The sequence below is a fragment of the Trachypithecus francoisi genome, unplaced genomic scaffold (assembly GCF_009764315.1).
Source record: "Trachypithecus francoisi isolate TF-2019V2 unplaced genomic scaffold, Tfra_2.0 Lachesis_group1, whole genome shotgun sequence".
Lineage (NCBI taxonomy): Eukaryota > Metazoa > Chordata > Mammalia > Primates > Cercopithecidae > Trachypithecus > Trachypithecus francoisi.
The window spans coordinates 3,069,884-3,087,058 of NW_022681454.1; the positions used below are offsets into that span (position 1 = coordinate 3,069,884).

Below are 17,175 nucleotides of genomic sequence, written 5' to 3' on the forward strand. Positions count from 1 at the left end.
AACAGTATTTAGAGAACACTTGCTATGTGCTCTATGTGCTATCTTACTTAATTCTCATAAGTCACCACAAGGGGTAGGATGTATATTATCTCTACTTTAGAAATGAGAAAACTGAGGTGTCAGTGGTGAAGACAAATGTGTCTATTCTAGGGACCACACTACCTTATTCTCCCATCCCTGCCTATTGGGGTGTGTAATGAGGGACTCTTTCCGAAGTCAGCTGTAAGTCTATCCTGCCTATTATACACTCTGTCGTCTTCGTGCAGTAAGGATATTTGATTTAAATACCATCCAGCTTGCACACTCTGATAGAATAGAGATCAGGAGCTCATGAACGCAGGGCCAAGTTTTATTTACCTTTATCTCCCAGAACCTAGAAGCGAGGTCAAACAGAAGCGCTCGGGGTAGCAAGAAGGCTCTCTAGACATTGAAATGTGAATGCACGCCCACCCTTACCAGTTGTGTGACCTTAGGAAATTCACTTGTCCTTTCTGTGCCTTAATTTTTTCACCAACCTACTAATCTATGTTCCTCAGTGAAAATTAAAAAAAAAATTATATTAAAAAAACTAGGAAGCAATGAGTTTCCACAGAGTTACTTCCCAAGGAACAAGGTCACGCGCTTCAGGGGAGAGCCGATCAAACATCAAACGAAGCATCCCACACAGCCCCTACCCGCCGTCCCTAAACCAGAGGAGCTCAAAGTAAACGCGGGTTAACCAGCAGCTGTCCAGGGCGCCGCCCGAAGTGACCGACTCCTCCTGACCCGGTTGGAAGAGTCACCGAAATAATACGAATGCAGGGTCTTCAGGAGGGCGATAGTTTCTAGGTCACTCCAGCTCAGAGAACAGCAGAGGCTTTCGGACCATAAAGTCAGTCCCGTGACTATACAGTCACGGCCTCCGCCGCTCAACGAGGAAACCGACGCACCGAGAAGGACGCAGCCGGTCCGAGAGCAGCATGGGGCCCAGATCCTGCCGTCCGGCTCCCCCTGCGCCCCCCGCTTACCTTCCTGAGGGCCCGCGCGCGAGACACCCCGGGCAGCCCCACGTCGTGGCGCGTCTTCCGGCCCAGGATCTGGAACTTCTGCCTGTTGACTTTCACCTCGAATGGATTGGAGTTGGCCTTCGCCGGACGCCCTCGCGCTCCCGCCGGCGCCCCGGAGGTCTTCCTTCGCGCCCCGACCTTCTTGGCCTTCCCCATGGCGAGCGTTCCGCTGCGCCCAAGGCGCGGAGACCCGAAGAGAGACGCGGCGCGCACCACCCCGAGACACGTGCCGGGCAGCGGAACCGCCTCCCGGCCTCGTCTCGCGAGAATAGCGTATCACCTCCGAGCTCGCGAGAGGTAAACACCGCGGCCGCAGGCTTCTGCTCGGCTCACTCGCCGACAGGCTTAGCGACTACCACTCCCAGCAGGCCACGCGCCGCGGCCCGCCGTGTACTCTTGGCGCAGGGCCTTCTGGGAGCTGTAGTGCCCGCGCGCGGCGGCGAGGGGCGCTGCCTCTTTAAGCCGTTAGCGCCAAGCCCGCCCGGGTGCGGGTCGCGGGCGGCGGCGGCGGCACCCCTGCCAGTGAGCCCCTGTCCGAAGTGGGCCACGGCATTGATTCGGGGCTGCCCGGGGACCAGGCACTGAGGAGGGACCTGCGCGCGCGAGGCGAGGGTGATGGGGCCGAGAAGAACCGGGGCGATATAGCGCGGCAGCGGTGACAGCTGGGACGCGCCGCGGTCGGGTTGCCCCCTCCCCTCGCCCCGACCGCTCCCCTGCTGGTGAGGGCCGGCGGAGGCGGCGGCGGCGGCGCCCCTGGTGGCAGTGGTGGTGGTGGCGGCGGCGGCGGCGGGGCAGCCCCCCGGGATCGTGTCCGGGGCTCGAGGAGTGGGTGGCGCCCGGAGAGCTATGCGCGGGGGCGGCGGCGTCTCCTCCTGTTCCGCCTTCTCAATCTTCTCCTCCTCAGTCTCATCGGTCTCGCAGAATCCGCTGGCGGAGGCGGCGGCGGCGCCGGCGCCAGGACACGGAGCTCGAGAACATGATGGCCAACTCGCTGCTGCTGAAAGCGCGTCAAGGTGGGTGTGCGGCAGGCGCCCCCGACCCCCCCCCCGGAGAACCCCGAATCCAGGGGCTGGCCCCACTGAAGGAACCTGACATCCCCGGAGAACCCCGATTTCCCTGGAGAGCCCCAACACCTCCCATTGGGGGAACCCAGATCTGCACGGAGCCAGAGCCGGGGTCTGTGCAGTGTGGTCAGGCTGCCTTGGCCAGGTCCCGAGCTCGCGTCTCCTGGTCCAGATGAGAGAAGTCTGCGCTTTGCTCTTCTTAGTCTTGCCCTGTGTCCTTGTCCTGTGATCTCGGTGACAGTGTTGCTTCAGGATGGGGCAGGCAGTGTCCTGCTCGTGTTGGACAACCTGTCCCACCAAAAAAGAACGGCGTCTTTATGGTCTTAAGGGGGACAAAGAAGAGCAGCCTGGAAACTACTCTGGGTGAGAACCTTCCGATAGTGATTATAGGGCAATGTTATTTTTCACATAACTGCTTGGTTTTGAGGTTTGATCTGAGGCTTTATGGCATGTCAAGTGTGCTTTAGCACGACATGGTGACAAATGGACAAGTTGGCAAAAATTCAGCCTTTTATCATTATTAAAGCGAGGCAGAAATTTAAAAATAATAAGTACTGCATTCATTCACTCCAAGAAAAGTAAAAGCCAAGGCCCAGAATGTGGCAAGGCAGGGGTTAAAAAGAAAAACACACCAAGTTTTCTTTTGCTTAGCAAGCTCACTTCAAGGACAGTTATAAGATAACGCTGTTCCAAGGCCGGGCGCGGTGACTCACGCCTGTAATCCCAGCACTTTGGGAGGCCGAGGTGGGCGGATCACGAGGTCAGGAGATCGAGACCATCCTGGCTAACACAGTGAAACCCCGTCTCTACTAAAAATACAAAAAAATTAGCCGGGCATAGCAGCGGGCGCCTGTAGTCCCAGCTACTCGGGAGGCTGAGGCAGGAGAATGGCATGAGCCCGGGAGGCGGAGCTTGCAGTGAGCTGAGATCCGGCCACTGCACTCCAGCCTGGGGGCAGAGCGAGACTCCATCTCAAAAAAAAAAAAAAAAGATAGCGCTGTTCCAGAAGTCAAAACCAAAGGAATAGGCTCCAGACACCCGCCTTCCGGAGCAAGGGTGAAGTTAAAAAAAAAAAAAAAAAAAAAAAAAAAGGACGAATGTCTGTATTTAGCCAGCTTTTGTTTTTTTCTTTCATCGCAGCTACAAGGCCAGCAGCTATGCAAGGCCACAAGTTATGGCAGGTCCTCAGTCATGCTATAGATTATGTGACCTGTGATTACATGATTAACTGCCTTCGTTTTGCTTCTGTAAGTTTTGCTTCTACAAATCCTGCTCAGTCTTTGTTCAAGGCTCAACTTTTTGGATGTGAATCCACTGAGCTGGTATGCACCTTAAAATAAGTATCCTCCTGTTTTCACCCATCCTGGTCTCTCTAGTCCTCTGCCTCCCACCACAAAAGCATCAGTTGGTCCAACCCTTCAGGGGGAGAACCCCGCAATCCTCTCTCTCGGACCTTATGTCTCTCTTGCTTGCCTCTCACGAGAGCTAGTGACAGAGCTTCGGACCTCAAGTCCCCCGTGCCAGCCACAGTAGTTCTTCACACCACGTCACTCTTACGGAATTGCTAATTTCCTCTATTTCCTTGTGTGATGGAGAAGCTCTGCTTGGATTTTGTGCTCCAGGACAGGGTAAATGCCGACTGGAGATGTGACACCAGCCAGCACTGCATACTTAAAGGACAATCTGGAGCCGAAGGTGGCAGCCACACTTGTAGTCCCAGCTACTCTGGAAGCTGAAGTGGAAGGCTTGCTTGGGCCCAGGAGAGTCCAGCCTGGGCAAAAGAGCAAGACCATCTCTTTAAAAAAGTCTGAAAGACTTCATCTTCTCAGTATTTTTATGCACCAACTCACACTATTTTGAATAGAAGAACGGAGAACGGGTGGGACGAGAATGGGATCTTTTTCCCTTAAGACAGGGAGTCCCAGAGCAGTATGCGTTCTCAGCAGCCATTTTCGGTGGAGCACTTGACTGTGCCTCTTGTCCCTCACTCATGGACATCTTCCAAATTGGTCATGGAAGAGAATCATCCTTCGTAGAAGTCAGATTGACGCTAAACCAGTTTTCTTTTTACACTACCTATCAGCATGTAAGTTACAAAAAGGAATTATACCAACCCGCCTTCCTTATAATGCAGCAGAGATCAGATAATGAGGTAAATGTAAGTGCTCTATAAATACTAAATAATATAAAACCAGATTCTGCCACAAAGCCTGGGACCACAGTGATAGTTTGAAAAATGAAAGTTTTGGCCAGGCACAGTGGCTCACGACTGTAATCCCAGCACTTCAGGAGGCCAAGGCAGGTGGATCACGGGGTCAGGAGATCAAGACCATTCTGGCTAACAAAGTGAAACCCTGTCTCTACTAAATATACAAAAATTAGCCAGGCATGGTGGCGGGCACCTGTAGTCCCAGCTACTCGGGAGGCTGAGGCAGGAGAATGGTGTGAACCCGGGAGGTGGAGCTTGCAGTGAGCTGAGATGGCGCCACTACACTCCAGCCTGGGCGACAGAGCGAGACTCCGTCTCAAAAAAAAAAAAAAAAATACAAAAATTAGCCAGGCATGGTGGCGGGCACCTGTAGTCCCAGCTACACGGGAGGCTGAGGCAGGAGAATGGCGTGAACCCGGGAGGCGGAGCTTGCAGTGAGCCAAGATTGTGTCATGCACTCCAGCCTGGGTGACAGAGCGAGACTCTGTCTTGGGGAAAAAAAAAAAGAAAGTTTTAATTTTTTCCCTGAAATATCTCATATTAACTTTGTGGTAGTGTGATTATGAGGTCTGTCCCCATTGAGTGAGAGTAGTTGCTCCTGTAGTCAGAGTCATTATGTACAGCTTGATTAATGGTTAGAGAAGTTGAATATATAATATTAGAAATACATGGATACATGCTGAGTGTTGGTTATAATTTAGGGCTTTTTTCCAAGTTGATGACTGGGTTTGTTACTTTAAAGTATCTCCCAGGATGTACCAGGAGGTGTCTTCTTGGACATATAACTTCATGGACAGCTCCTTGTTTAACTTCTCTGGTTCATGTACTAGAAAATTAACCTTTGAAATGAATGAACATAGCACAAGAGTTATATTCTGGTCCTGAGAAGTACAATGTTGATTTAATATTTTTAGTGAGTCCAGTCATTTCCTGGATTTATTTCAAATAGAATCAGTCAGTCTCAATCCCCCCTCCCTCTCTGGTCCTTGCTTGCTATGGTCTGAATATTTGTGTTCCCCCAAAATTCTTATGTTGAAATCTTCACTACAAAGGTGATGGAATTAGGAGGTGGGGCCTTTGGAAGGTGATTGGGTCACGAGAGTGGAGCCCTCATGAATGGTATTAATGCCTTTATAAAAGAAACTGGAGAGACATCCCTCACTCCTTCCACCATGTGAAGGACACGAAAGAAGGTGCTGGCTATGAATCAGAAACTGGGCCCTCACCAGACACCAAATCTGTTTTGATCTTGAACTTCTTAGCTTCCAGAACTGTGAGAAATAAATTTCTGCAATTTGTAAGCTACTCAGTTTATAGTATTTTGTTAGAACAGCTTGAACAGACTAAGACGGTCTAAACAGAGATTGTTAGAACCTTTCTCCTTTCAGGAATGTTGGCAGATGATGCTACACTGAAAGCGTTTGTGTGTCACTCTGCCAGGGACATGACGAAAGTGTGAAATGATCATATTGGGTTGGTCTTTTTGTTTCGTTCTGTTTTGAAACAGAGTCTCACTCTCTTGCCCAGGCTGGAGTGCAGTGGTGCGATCTCAGCTCACTGCAACCTCTGCCTCCTGGGTTCAAGTGATTCTCCTGCCTCAGCCTCCCAAGTAGCTGGGACTATAGGCAAGCGCCACCACGCCCGGCTAATTTTTGTATTTTTAGTAGAGACAAGTTTTTGCCGTGTTGCTCAGGCTGGTCTCGAACTCCTGACCTCAAGTGTTTCGCCCACCTCGGCCTCCCAAAGTTCTGAGATCACAGGCGTGAGCCGCTGCACCCGGCCCACATTGGGTTTTTGTTGGTGTTTTTTTAATTTTTTTCCTTGATGTAATTCATAGGTTCATAGATCATATTGTTAATGCATATGAAAACAATTTTTTTTTGACATTGTTTCGCTCTTGTTGCCCAGGCCGGAGTGCGATGGTGCAATCGCAGTCTCGCAATCTTGGCTCACCACAACCTCCGCCTCCCAGGTTCGAGCAATTCTCCTGCCTCAGTCTCCCAAGTAGCTGGGATTACAGGCATGTACCATTACGCCTGGCTAATTTTGTATTTTTAGTAGAGACGGGTTTCTCCATGTTGGTCAGGCTCGTCTCGAACTCCAGATCACAGGTGATCCACCCGCCTCGGCCTCCCAAAGTACTGGGATTACAGGTGTGAGCCATTGTGCCCTGTCTGCTTTTTTTTTTTTTTAATTTAGGATTTTTTTCCCTGTATAATATTGTTTGTTAAGCAACTTATAACTTTTATGTTTTAAATAAGCTTAAATTATTTCACATCATGCTTCTGAGGAGACTTTAAACACCATCTTATCTCTTGGAGAAATTGAAAACACAAATGCAGACAAGAATACGTGATACGCGCATTTAATGTGGGTTTTGGTCTTATCCCAATTCTGTTCCGATTTCAGGCTGTGGTGTTATTTAGCAGTTTCTTTAACACCTGCAGCATAGTTAATATACCTGTTACTATTAATGCTGTCTCTTGCTGAGGCTTCCTCCCTAGAACTTTTGCTAACTTAAGCAAATAGGAAATTTATGGAAAAGATATTGGGTAGCTCAAAGAATCAAAGTAAGAACCTAATAATCAGGGTGGAAAGAACGGGAGCCGAGACCCACTGATTCATTCATTCATTCATTCATTCATTCATTTGGCAGATGTGTGCTCAGAATGTTCCAGGTGCTGTGCCTATAGCAATAAACAACATATTCAGAAATTCCTGCCATTCTGGAGACCACATTCTTATAGGGGAGGCAGTCTTGAGACACATAAATAAGTGGCATATTAGCAAGTGGTGAGTGCCAAGGGCAACTATAGCAGGGATGGGGGTAGGAGGCACCCAGGTGGCATTGGTAGTTGCAGTTTCAGATAGTTTTAGACAGGGAGCTACTGATTGATAGTCAGGTCTCAACTGTCACTCCTGTGACACAGCGGATATCTTTTTATTTTATTGATCTGATTTTGCCTGTGAATTTCATGATTCTTAGCCTGGGAGAATTTCATGATTCTTATCCTGGGAGACAGCACCAACTGGCTTGCTTGGCTCTGGCTCCCTCCCTGCATCCGTGGCTAGGGGGGAACCAGGCACCTGGACTGACAGTCGCAGCAAGACATACACCGTGGGGGAGAAGTGAGGGAGGGGCTGCAGAAGAAAGCAACAGAGGGCCACTGCGAGGGCCTGTTTCTGTGGCATAGTAAACAGGCATCGGCCACGTGCTAGGACAGTGGGGTAGCTAGGAGAACAAACGGGAAAGAGGAGATCAGAGAGGTGCTACAGGTAGAAGACAGCAGAGAATCCTCCAAGTTGCCTTTGAAGTTCCCCAGCTGAGGAAATTAAAAGAATGCTCTTTTTCTAGTCTCAAACTCCTGACCTCAAATGATCCACCCGCCTTGGCCTCCCAAAGTGTTGGGATTCCAGGTGTGAGCCACTGCACCTGGCCAAATTTTCTTTTCTTTTCTTTCTTTTTTTAGGAGTTTTGCTCCTGTTGCCAAGGCTGGAGTGCAATGGCACAATCTCGGCTCACCGCAACCTCCGCCTCCTGGGTTCAAGTGATTCTCCTGCTTCAGCCTCCCAAGTAGCTGGGATTACAGGCATGTACCACTATGCCTGGCTAATTTTGTATTTTTTTGTACAAATGTACCTGTTGGTCAGACTGGTCTCGAACTCCCAGCCTCAGGTGATCCACCGGCTTCGGCCTCCCAAAGTGCTAGGATTTACAGGCATGAGCCACGGTGCCCAGCCAATTTTCTTTGTTTTTTTTTTTTTTTTGAGATGGAGTCTCGCTCTGTTGCCCTGGCTGGATCTCAGCTCACTGCAAGCTCCGCCTCCCAGGTTTACGCCATTTTCCTGCCTCAGCCTCTTGAATAGCTGGGACTACAGGTGCCCACCACCTCGCCCGGCTAGTTTTTGGTATTTTTTAGTAGAGACGATGTTTCACCGTGTTCGCCAGGCTGGTCTCGATCTCCTGACCTCATGATCCGCCCATCTCGGCCTCCGAAAGTGCTGGGATTACAGGCTTGAGCCACCGCACCTGGCCTGTCAATTTTCTTTTTTAAAGACAGGGTCTCACTCTGTTGCCCAGACTGAAGTGCAGGTGGGGCAGTCATAGCTACTGAAGCCCCAAAGCCTTGAACTCAGGGGCCAAGCAATGCTCCTGTCTCAGACTCCCAAGTGGCTGGGACCACAGGTATGCGCTGCCATGCCCAGCTAATTTTGTGTTTTTTGTAGAGCTGGGGTCTCACGGTGTTGCCCAGGCTAGTCTGGAACCCCTGGACTCAAGTGATCCTACCCTCCCACTTCAGCCTCCCAAAGGGCTGGGATTACAGGGTGAACCACTATACCCGGCCTCTTAGAATTTTCAACAGCATGTAAGATCAAGTTTTCTAGAAAGAGTTATAAACTTAATATTTCTTCTTATCTGTCAGATATTTGAAGTAATCTATGTAGTAGTCAGCCAAATTATTTCTCTGCCAACAAAGGGTTACCCCATTCTCCCAAAATAATAATGTCTACCGTCTGTTACCATCATTGTGGTATAGCTAATTTGGGATGCTCTCAATCAGCCAGGTTATTAGCAACCAGGTCAGTTTGGTTTTCTTATGTTTTCTACTTTTCTATAATGGATTTAAGTCAGGATTTTTATTTCTTGGTCAGTGAACCAAATATTGGGTTCAGTGGCTTTATGCTACTTTAGGTCCAAAAATATCTATACACTGATACATAAAAGAATATTCTTGACCAGGCACGATGCCTCATGCCTGTAATCCCAGCACTTTGGGAGGCCAAGGCGGGTGGATCACGAGGTCCAGATATCGAGACCATTTTTTAGTAGAGACGGGGTTTCACTGTGTTAGCCAGAATGGTCTTGATCTCCTGACCTCGTGATCCGCCCGTCTCGGCCTCCCACAGTGCTGGGATGACAGGCGTGAGCCACCGCGCCCGGCCCATGAAGCCCTTAAAATGCTTCTCTGAGGTCATTTGCATAATGTTGTGGCCTATAGTAAGTACTCAATAAATAGCTGATGGATGAATGAATGAATGAATGAGTAAGGATGAGGAAATGAGCAAGCTAGACATACCTGCATCTGAAGCAGAAGTGGCCCAAAAATGCAAGGAAAAGAAACTTGGCAGGAATAGCAGGAAGAAGAAAGGCGGAGGATGGTATTGTGTGAGTTTGCTAGGGCTGTGTGACAAAGTGGTACAAACCTGATCTCTCCAGCAACAGACGTTTGTTGTCTCACAGTCTTGGAGGCAAGATCAAGTTGTGAGCAGAGCTGGTTCCTTCTGTGGGCTGTGAGGAAGACTCTGTCGCAGGCCTCTCTCCCAGCCTCTGCTGGCTCGTTGGCAGTCTGGTGTTCCCTAGCTTAGAGGTGCATCATTCTGGTCTGTCTTCATCTTCACGTGGCGTGCCCTCTCTGGGCTTCTCTGTGTCCGATTTTCCATTTTTATAAGGATATCAATCATGTTGGATTAGGGCGCATCCTGATGACGTAATTTTAACTTAATTACCTCTGTAAAGACCCCATCTCCAAATAAGATCACTTTCTGAGGCTTAGGGGCTAACTGGGGAATAGAACTCGAACATACGTTTTTTAAGGCGGGATGAATTCAGCCTGTAACAAGTACCTTTGAAACAGATGAAGGCAGCCCGTAGAGAGGATCCTTGGGCCTTCAAACACTGTGGCCCCGCTTTACTGCCTGCTTTTGGGGACCTCAAAAACTTAGAGGAATCCTCTGCCAGTTTTCAACCCAGTATGCTGCCCAAACTTGAGTGTCTGTGGATGGTCCTCCTTTGAAATGCCTGTGGCACTGCCGACCACCGTTGACCTCGCCGTGGCCCCACGACTCATTGCACTCTGCCTGTTCTTGCTTGGTTCTTCACCTTCTGGCCTGCTTGTCTGTACGTAGTATTGACAGCAGAGCCAGCCCACCTGTGAGTGTGACCGGGCCCCGGCCACACAGCGGGGGCATGGAAGCAGACCGCTGTGCTGTGCAGTGGAGACTTTCGGAACCGAGGACAGCTGAATGAGGGGTAGATTGGCTGCTAGCATTCATCAGCACGTGTGCCCCAAACCTGCAGGGAGGGCCCCCCCTCTCTCTTTAACCTGTGGCAGTCTGTCTCTTAGACCAAGCCAGGGGACCTCTTATAGCTGCAGTGTGCAGTGTGTGCTCCATGCCCCACCAGGTCTAGTCATATGTGGCGGGGGGCGGGGGTGAGGTGTTTAGAGGTGCACAGTGTGTGCACTGCTGTGTGGGTTTCTTATTTACTCTTTAAAAAAAAATTACTTTGAGACAGGGCCTCACTCTGTCACCCAGGCTGGAGTGCAGCGGTGCAATCTCGGCTCTCTGCCATCTCTACCTCCCGGGTTCAAGCAATTCTCCTGCCTCAGCCTCCCAAGTAGCTAAGACTACAGGTGCCCACCGCCATCCCCAGCTAGTATTTGTATTTTTTGTAGGGATAGGGTTTCACCATGTTGCCCAGGCTGGTCTTAAACTCCTGAACCCAAGTGATCTGCCCACCTCAACCTCACAAAGTGCTGGAATTACAGGTGTCAGCCAACGCACCTGGCCTTGTTATTTACTCTTCAAACAAGTGTGGGGTCAGTTAGGTGCTAGGTGCTGGGTTCTCACCTCCACCACCTCACCAAAGCCATCCTTGCCATGTCCCAGGGATCAGTTCTTGGTCCTTGTCTTGCTGCCCCCGTGGGCTGCACTGGCGTGGTGTTGCATGCTTTCTTCCGTGAGCCTGTTCTGCATCATCACCTTTCCTGTTCCACTGCGTGCCTCAGAGGGCTTGGCTGGTCCCCCTTATCTTCTAGGCCTTTTAATACCAAATGCCCCCCATCTTTGTTCAGGAGCCTCTCGCTTTTTCTATCCACACTTGCTCCCTTGTGATCTTGTAGTATTATGGCTTGAAACAGGCTCCCATCTCTCCAGTTCATGCCTGCAGGCTGGGCCTCTCACTCAGCTTGCAGCTCACTGTGCTCCTGCCTACCTGACATTGCTCTATGGAAGCACCACTGGTGCCAGAAAGAGCCTGCACCAGACCCTGAATACTCAACCCAAGCACCCTGATGTTTCCATCTGCACCTCAGTTAATGCTCATGTAGCTGCACTGGACCTCCTCACACCCCCACACTCAATCCTTGGGCAGAGTGTTCAGCCCTCACCTCAAAACACAGCAGAATCTGACCTTTTCTCACCTTCACTGCTATCACTTGGCTCAAGCCATCAGCATCTCACCTGGAACACTGTGGCCAGCTTCTGCCTTTTCCCTGTTCTCAGCACAGCAGCCAGAGTGGCCTTATTAAAATTTAAGCCCCATTGTGTCGGCCCCTCCTCTGAACTCTCTTCATGGCTTCCCAGACCCCGACCTCATCCACCCTCTCTCACTCTGCCTCACTCTGTCTCTTGAGAATTTTTCTTACAGGGCTTATTCTCTCACCTGAGGAATTTCCTGACCACTACCCCTTCCCTCATTCACTCTTTTTTTCTTGGAGACGGGGTCTCGCTATGTTGCTCAACTCGAACTCCTGGGCTCAAGCGAGCCCACCTAAGCCTCCCCCGTAGCTGGATTATAGACGCACACCACCACACCCGGCTCTCATTTACTTTTTTTTTTTTTTTTTTGAGGCGGAGTCTCGCTCTGTCGCCCAGGCTGGAGGGCAGTGGCTGGATCTCAGCTCACTGCAAGCTCCGCCTCCCGGGTTCACGCCATTCTCCTGCCTCAGCCTCCCGAGTAGCTGGGACTACAGGCGCCCGCCACCTCGCCCAGCTAGTTTTTGTATTTTTAGTAGAGACGGGGTTTCACCGTTTTAGCCAGGATGGTCTTGATCTCCTGACCTCGTGATCCGCTCGTCTCGGCCTCTCAAAGTGCTGGGATTACAGGCTTGAGCCACCGCACCCGGCCTCATTTACTCTTTATTTTTCTTCCTTTATTTTTCTCCACAGCACTTCTTATTATCTCGTATACTATGTATTTGATTTGTACTTTGTTCGTTGGGCTTTTTCCCTAAAATGTAAGCTTCGTAAGAGGAGGAAGTTGTATTTGCTTTGTTCACTGCTGTATTTTTCGTGCCTAGAACAGTGCCTGGCACACATTAGACGCTCAGTAAATACTTGTTAAATGAATGAATGTATGAGTAGCAGTTAAGATCATGCGCCTTGGAGCCAGCCAGACCTGGCTTTATATCTCAGTGCCCTCTTTATACTATCTTGACGACGGCGCCAGTTACTTCACTTTCATTCAAAAATGATTTATTGTGTGCCAGGCACTAAGCTTGGCTCTAGGGATACAGGGATGAATAAAAACAGATAAATCTCTCCTGAGAAGCTGACAGTCATGGAGGAAAGTACTTAGCTCAGGTAACGTGGGGGATGAGATAGGAGGGCTTTATGGTCCAACCCTGGAAGTGGGTACACCCATTTTTGGTTGGTTTTTATTCCAATAGTTTTGGAGAGACAGGTGGCATTTTGTTGGGATGGAAAAGTTCTTTAGTGGTGGTTTCTGAGATTTTGGTGCACCTGTCACCCAAGCGGTACACCTCTTTTGTACATTGCTCTGTCACATGGCCACTTTTAATTGCAAAGGGGGCAGAGCCACAGAAGTACTAGCTGGGCAGCCACTTTCTGGCAATGACTCTGCATAATGAGAGTGCATCTTGAGTCAGCAGAGGACAGTTGGCTCTCTGGGCCATGTCTGTCCTCTAGCCACCAAATATCCATGCACAGCCTTCTTCCCTTACAGGCATCCTAATTTCCCTTCAAAGACCAGAATGAGGCCGGGTGTGGTGGCTCATGCCTATAATCCCAGCACTTTGGGAGGCTGAGGCAGACAGACCACGAGATCAGGAGATGGAGACCATTCTGGCCAACATGGTGAAACCCCGTCTCTACTAAAAATACAAAAATTAGCTGGGTGTGGTTACACGCACCTGTAGTCCCAGCTACTTGGGAGGTTGAGGCAGGAGAATTGCTTGAACCTGGGAGGCGGAGGTTGCAGTGAGCTGAGATCGCACCACTGCACTCCAGCCTGGCGAGAGAGCGAGACTCTGTCTCAGGAAAGAAAAAAAAAGACCAGAAAGACCTCTGCTCTGTTTCCTCCATGAGTGCTAGACGTGGCTCCACAGGATTCAGCAGCCTACATAAAGAACCAAATGATCTTCCCTCCTCATACCTAATATACTATGGGGGAGCAGAGGCAGGGTGACTACTGCAGAAATTCCCTTTTAGGAAAGGAAGAGCGGGGTGCCCTCAGTAGACACTGGCCCATCAGTGAAAGGCCCTGTGGGGTTGGGGAACATTCCTTGATTAGTGCCCAGTTATGCCCTCACCTGTGTTCACTGTGTCCCATGGCTCCACCCCCAGGACATTTTCCTTCTTGAGCCAGCTAAGATGGACAGACAGATGAAACCTCCACAGGTTTCTTAAGCAGTGCAGAGCTTTGCAGACCCACTGCTACTGATTGGAGTTTGTGGGTTTGAAGGTTGTTTTAAGGCTCAAGCAGTTCAAGGCTGTCTTCATCCTGGATCCAAGTTCTTCAGCACCATACTTCTCTCAGAAACATAGTCGGCTTTGGCCTGGCGCAGTGCCTCATACCTGCAATTCCAGCACTTTGGGAGGCCGAGGCGGGCAGGTCATGAGGTCAGGAGATCGAGACCATCCTGGCTAACACGGTGAAACCCCATTTCTACTAAAAATACAAAAAATTAGCCAAGTATGGTGGCGGGCACCTGTAGTCCCAGCTACTTGGGAGGCTGAAGCAGGAGAATGGTATGAATCCAGGAGGCGGAGCTTGCAGTGAGCCAAGATTGCCCCACTGCACTCCAGCTAGGTGACAGAGCAAGACTCCGTCTCAAAAAAAAAAAAAAAAAAGAAAGAAACATAGTCGGCTTTTGATCTTGTTAAGCTAAATTTATAGTTGGCCATTGGTTTGTACTAAGCTCCTATACTAGGCCCAACAAATCAAAACACAATGGAGTCACTCATGCTGAAGTTCCATGTCACCATGCTGAAAGCTGTTTGACCTTCTGAGAGATCAGGAAGGAGATGTAGTAGCCAAATCCCCAAACAGGCCAATTTTAGCCAGCATGATAAGGAGGTCCCCTCTGCTTTAACCTTTGCAAGAGGCAAGGAGCAAGAGAAGTAACTTTGAAAGGACTAGTCTGCTTTTTGTTCTCTGTGTCTGCTTGCTTCAGCCCTTTTCTGCCTATAAAACCAAACTTCTCTGTTCAGCTCATTGAAACAGTCATTCTGTTTTCTTTCTCTTTCTTCCTCTCTGTCTCTTTCCATGCCTCCCTCCTTCCCTTCTCCTTGTTTTTTTTTTTTTTTTTCTCTCTCTCACAGGCTCTTGTCTGTTGCTCAGGCTGGAATGCAGTGACGCAGTCACGGCTCATTGCAGCCTTGACCTCCTAGGCTCCAGTGATCCTCCCACCTCAGCCTCCTGAGTAGCTGGTACTACAGGTGCACACCACCATGTCTACAGATGGGGGTCTCACTATGTTGCCCAGGCTGCATTCTGTTTTTTGGAATGAGGTGTTGCCCAATTCTAGCATTGCAAAGAAAAGCCAACTAGATTCCATCTTGAAATCTGATGTAATTTTATCCTTTGATGATCTGTTTGCTTCTAGCCAGTTCCATGTGCCAGTAGTTGCACCCACCCTTCTTTCCTAGACACGTTCTCAAACTTGAATTTTCTTTTTTCCCTTCCCCTCCCCTCCCCTCCCCTCCCCTTCCCTTCCTTCCCTTCCTTTCCCTCCCCTCCCCTCCCCTTCCCCTCCCCTTCCCCTCCCCTCCCCTCCCCTCCCCTCCCCTTCCCTTCCCTCCCCTCCCCTCCCCTCCCCTCCCCTCCCCTCCCCTCCCCTTCCACGACTGGCCTGGAAGAATCTGCCACACGGTTCTCCATGCTCTCTCACTTCTTTGTTTGGTAGATGGACTGAGATCCACAGGAGGATCTTGGGAGCCATGTGTTGATGACTCAGAACTTCCGCCATCCTGGAACCCTGAATGACTGCAAGAAGCATAGTCCACTCACCCACTCCCTCCCTGACCACCCTCAACATGGCTTTTACGGACAGGAAAAATAAATTATATTCTTACTTTTTCACAAACAAGAGAGATTTTAAGGTTTATCTGTTACAGCAGCAAGTATTAGTCCCCTCTCCTCCCCTCCCCTCCCCTCCCCTTCCCTTCCCTTCCCTTCCCTTGAGTTTTGCTCTTGATGCCCAGGCTGGAGTACAATGGCACGATCTCAGCTCACCACAACCTCCACCTCTCAGGTTCAAGCGATTCTCCCACCTCAGCCTCCCGAGTAGCTGGGATTACAGGCGCACGCCACCACGTCCAGCTAATTTTGTATTTTTACTAGAGACGGGGTTCCTCCAGGTTAGTCAGGCTGGTCTTGGACTGCTGACTTCAGGTGATCGGTCCGCCCTGGCCTCCCAGAGTGCTGAGATGACAGGCGTGAGCCGCCACACCCAGCCGAATTTTCTTTCAAGTCTCTACTCTCCCCAGATTAATCGGGGGCTGTCTTGAGGCAGCAGTTTGGGTGGGAAAACCACACCCCTGATCTGCTTGTTGCACAGAGCTGAGTTTCTATGTGCTTTTGTCTTTCAAAGCCTTTTTCAGTTTTATTTTCCACGTTTGGGAGTCCAGGAACAGGTGGCCTTTCATGTTCTCTAAAGGCCCAAATTTCTGGTCTGTTTGCACTTTTTTTTTAATTGCTGCTTACAAAGCCAGCAATTCTTGCTTGAGCTCCCTTCCCCAGCAAAATACCTTCCTCGGTATGACGAGCAACAGTGCATACTACTGCTGTTCGACCTGTTTGCTGGAGCATAGGGCTCTCTAAGCACTTGGTCTGTGTGTTCTGCCTCTTGAGTTATCATAGACAACACTGTACTAAATGTGTTGCTGCTACTGAATAACACAGAGCTCCGGCTGCTAGGCCTACTGCTAGACCATCTGTTTACTTGAGGCTTTTTTTAGGTTAACATTTCGCTTCAAGATACTGACATCTGTATCAGTGAAACTAATATTTGCTGCTATAACAGATAAACCTTAAAATCTCTCTTGTTTGTGAAAAAGTAAGAATATAATTTATTTTTCCTGTCCGTAAAAGCCATGTTGAGGGTGGTCAGGGAGGGAGTGGGTGAGTGGACTATGCTTCTTGCAGTCATTCAGGGTTCCAGGATGGCGGAAGTTCTGAGTCATCAACACATGGCTCCCAAGATCCTCCTGTGGATCTCAGTCCATCTACCAAACAAAGAAGTGAGAGAGCATGGAGAACCGTGTGGCAGATTCTTCCAGGCCAGTCGTGGAAGTGGCATAAACACTTCTGTCCACATTCGGTTGTCCAGATCGCAGTCACATGGCCCCCCTCCCCGCAGGGGACTGGGAAATGTAGTCCCTCGTTGGGCCACCACTTCCCAGCAGCAGTGTTAGGAGTTCACTATATATTCTGATTACTAATCCCTTATCAGATATATAATGTGCAGATATTTTCCCCCATTCCATGAGCTATGAAATTCACTTTGCCTATTTTTTCTTTTGTAGCATGAGCCTTTGGTGTCCTGACTATATCTCTTTTGACAATAAAATATTTTCCTTCTTTTTTTACAGCGGAAATTGAGAATAAACTAGGTTTTATAGAAATTCCTAAAAGTCAGTTGCTGTATTAATCTATCCTAAAGATCCACATTGAGTGGGAAGAAAAAGGGGGAAAAAACTTTCATCTCTAAAATTACCTTTATGTAGAAAAGCTCTTTGGTTCTTGGTTATCTCATAGACTGTGGCTTCACACATTAAGCTAATTGATAGTATGCTAAGTTTTTAAGAATCTTCTAAAAGCTTGGTCTGATAG

General features: G+C 49.4%; 2 protein-coding genes across 15 annotated transcripts in view; one reads left to right on the forward strand and one right to left on the reverse strand.

Moving 5' to 3' along the window:
* NOP14 (NOP14 nucleolar protein) overlaps nt 1-1,397 on the reverse strand; it is a 31,326-nt gene extending 29,929 nt beyond the window's left edge. Inside the window, exon 1 of the mRNA XM_033213519.1 lies at nt 1,008-1,397. Within this exon, the coding sequence (XP_033069410.1) occupies nt 1,008-1,202 (195 nt within the window). The 5' untranslated portion in view covers nt 1,203-1,397. The remainder of the gene's footprint in view (nt 1-1,007) is intronic.
* Nucleotides 1,398-1,466: 69 nt separating this feature from the next.
* GRK4 (G protein-coupled receptor kinase 4) overlaps nt 1,467-17,175 on the forward strand; it is a 72,631-nt gene continuing 56,922 nt past the window's right edge. For 3 of the 14 annotated variants that reach the window (XM_033213550.1, XM_033213559.1, XM_033213553.1), the window contains exon 1: nt 1,947-2,059. Coding sequence is in view for 7 of the 14 variants with exons in the window: in XM_033213546.1 (XP_033069437.1) it covers nt 2,023-2,059 (37 nt within the window). In the remaining 7 variants the exon portion in view is untranslated. Of the gene's footprint in view, nt 2,060-3,486; nt 4,263-17,175 lie in introns of all 14 variants that reach the window. The other 11 variants (XM_033213548.1, XM_033213557.1, XM_033213551.1 and 8 more) reach the window with 8 other exon arrangements.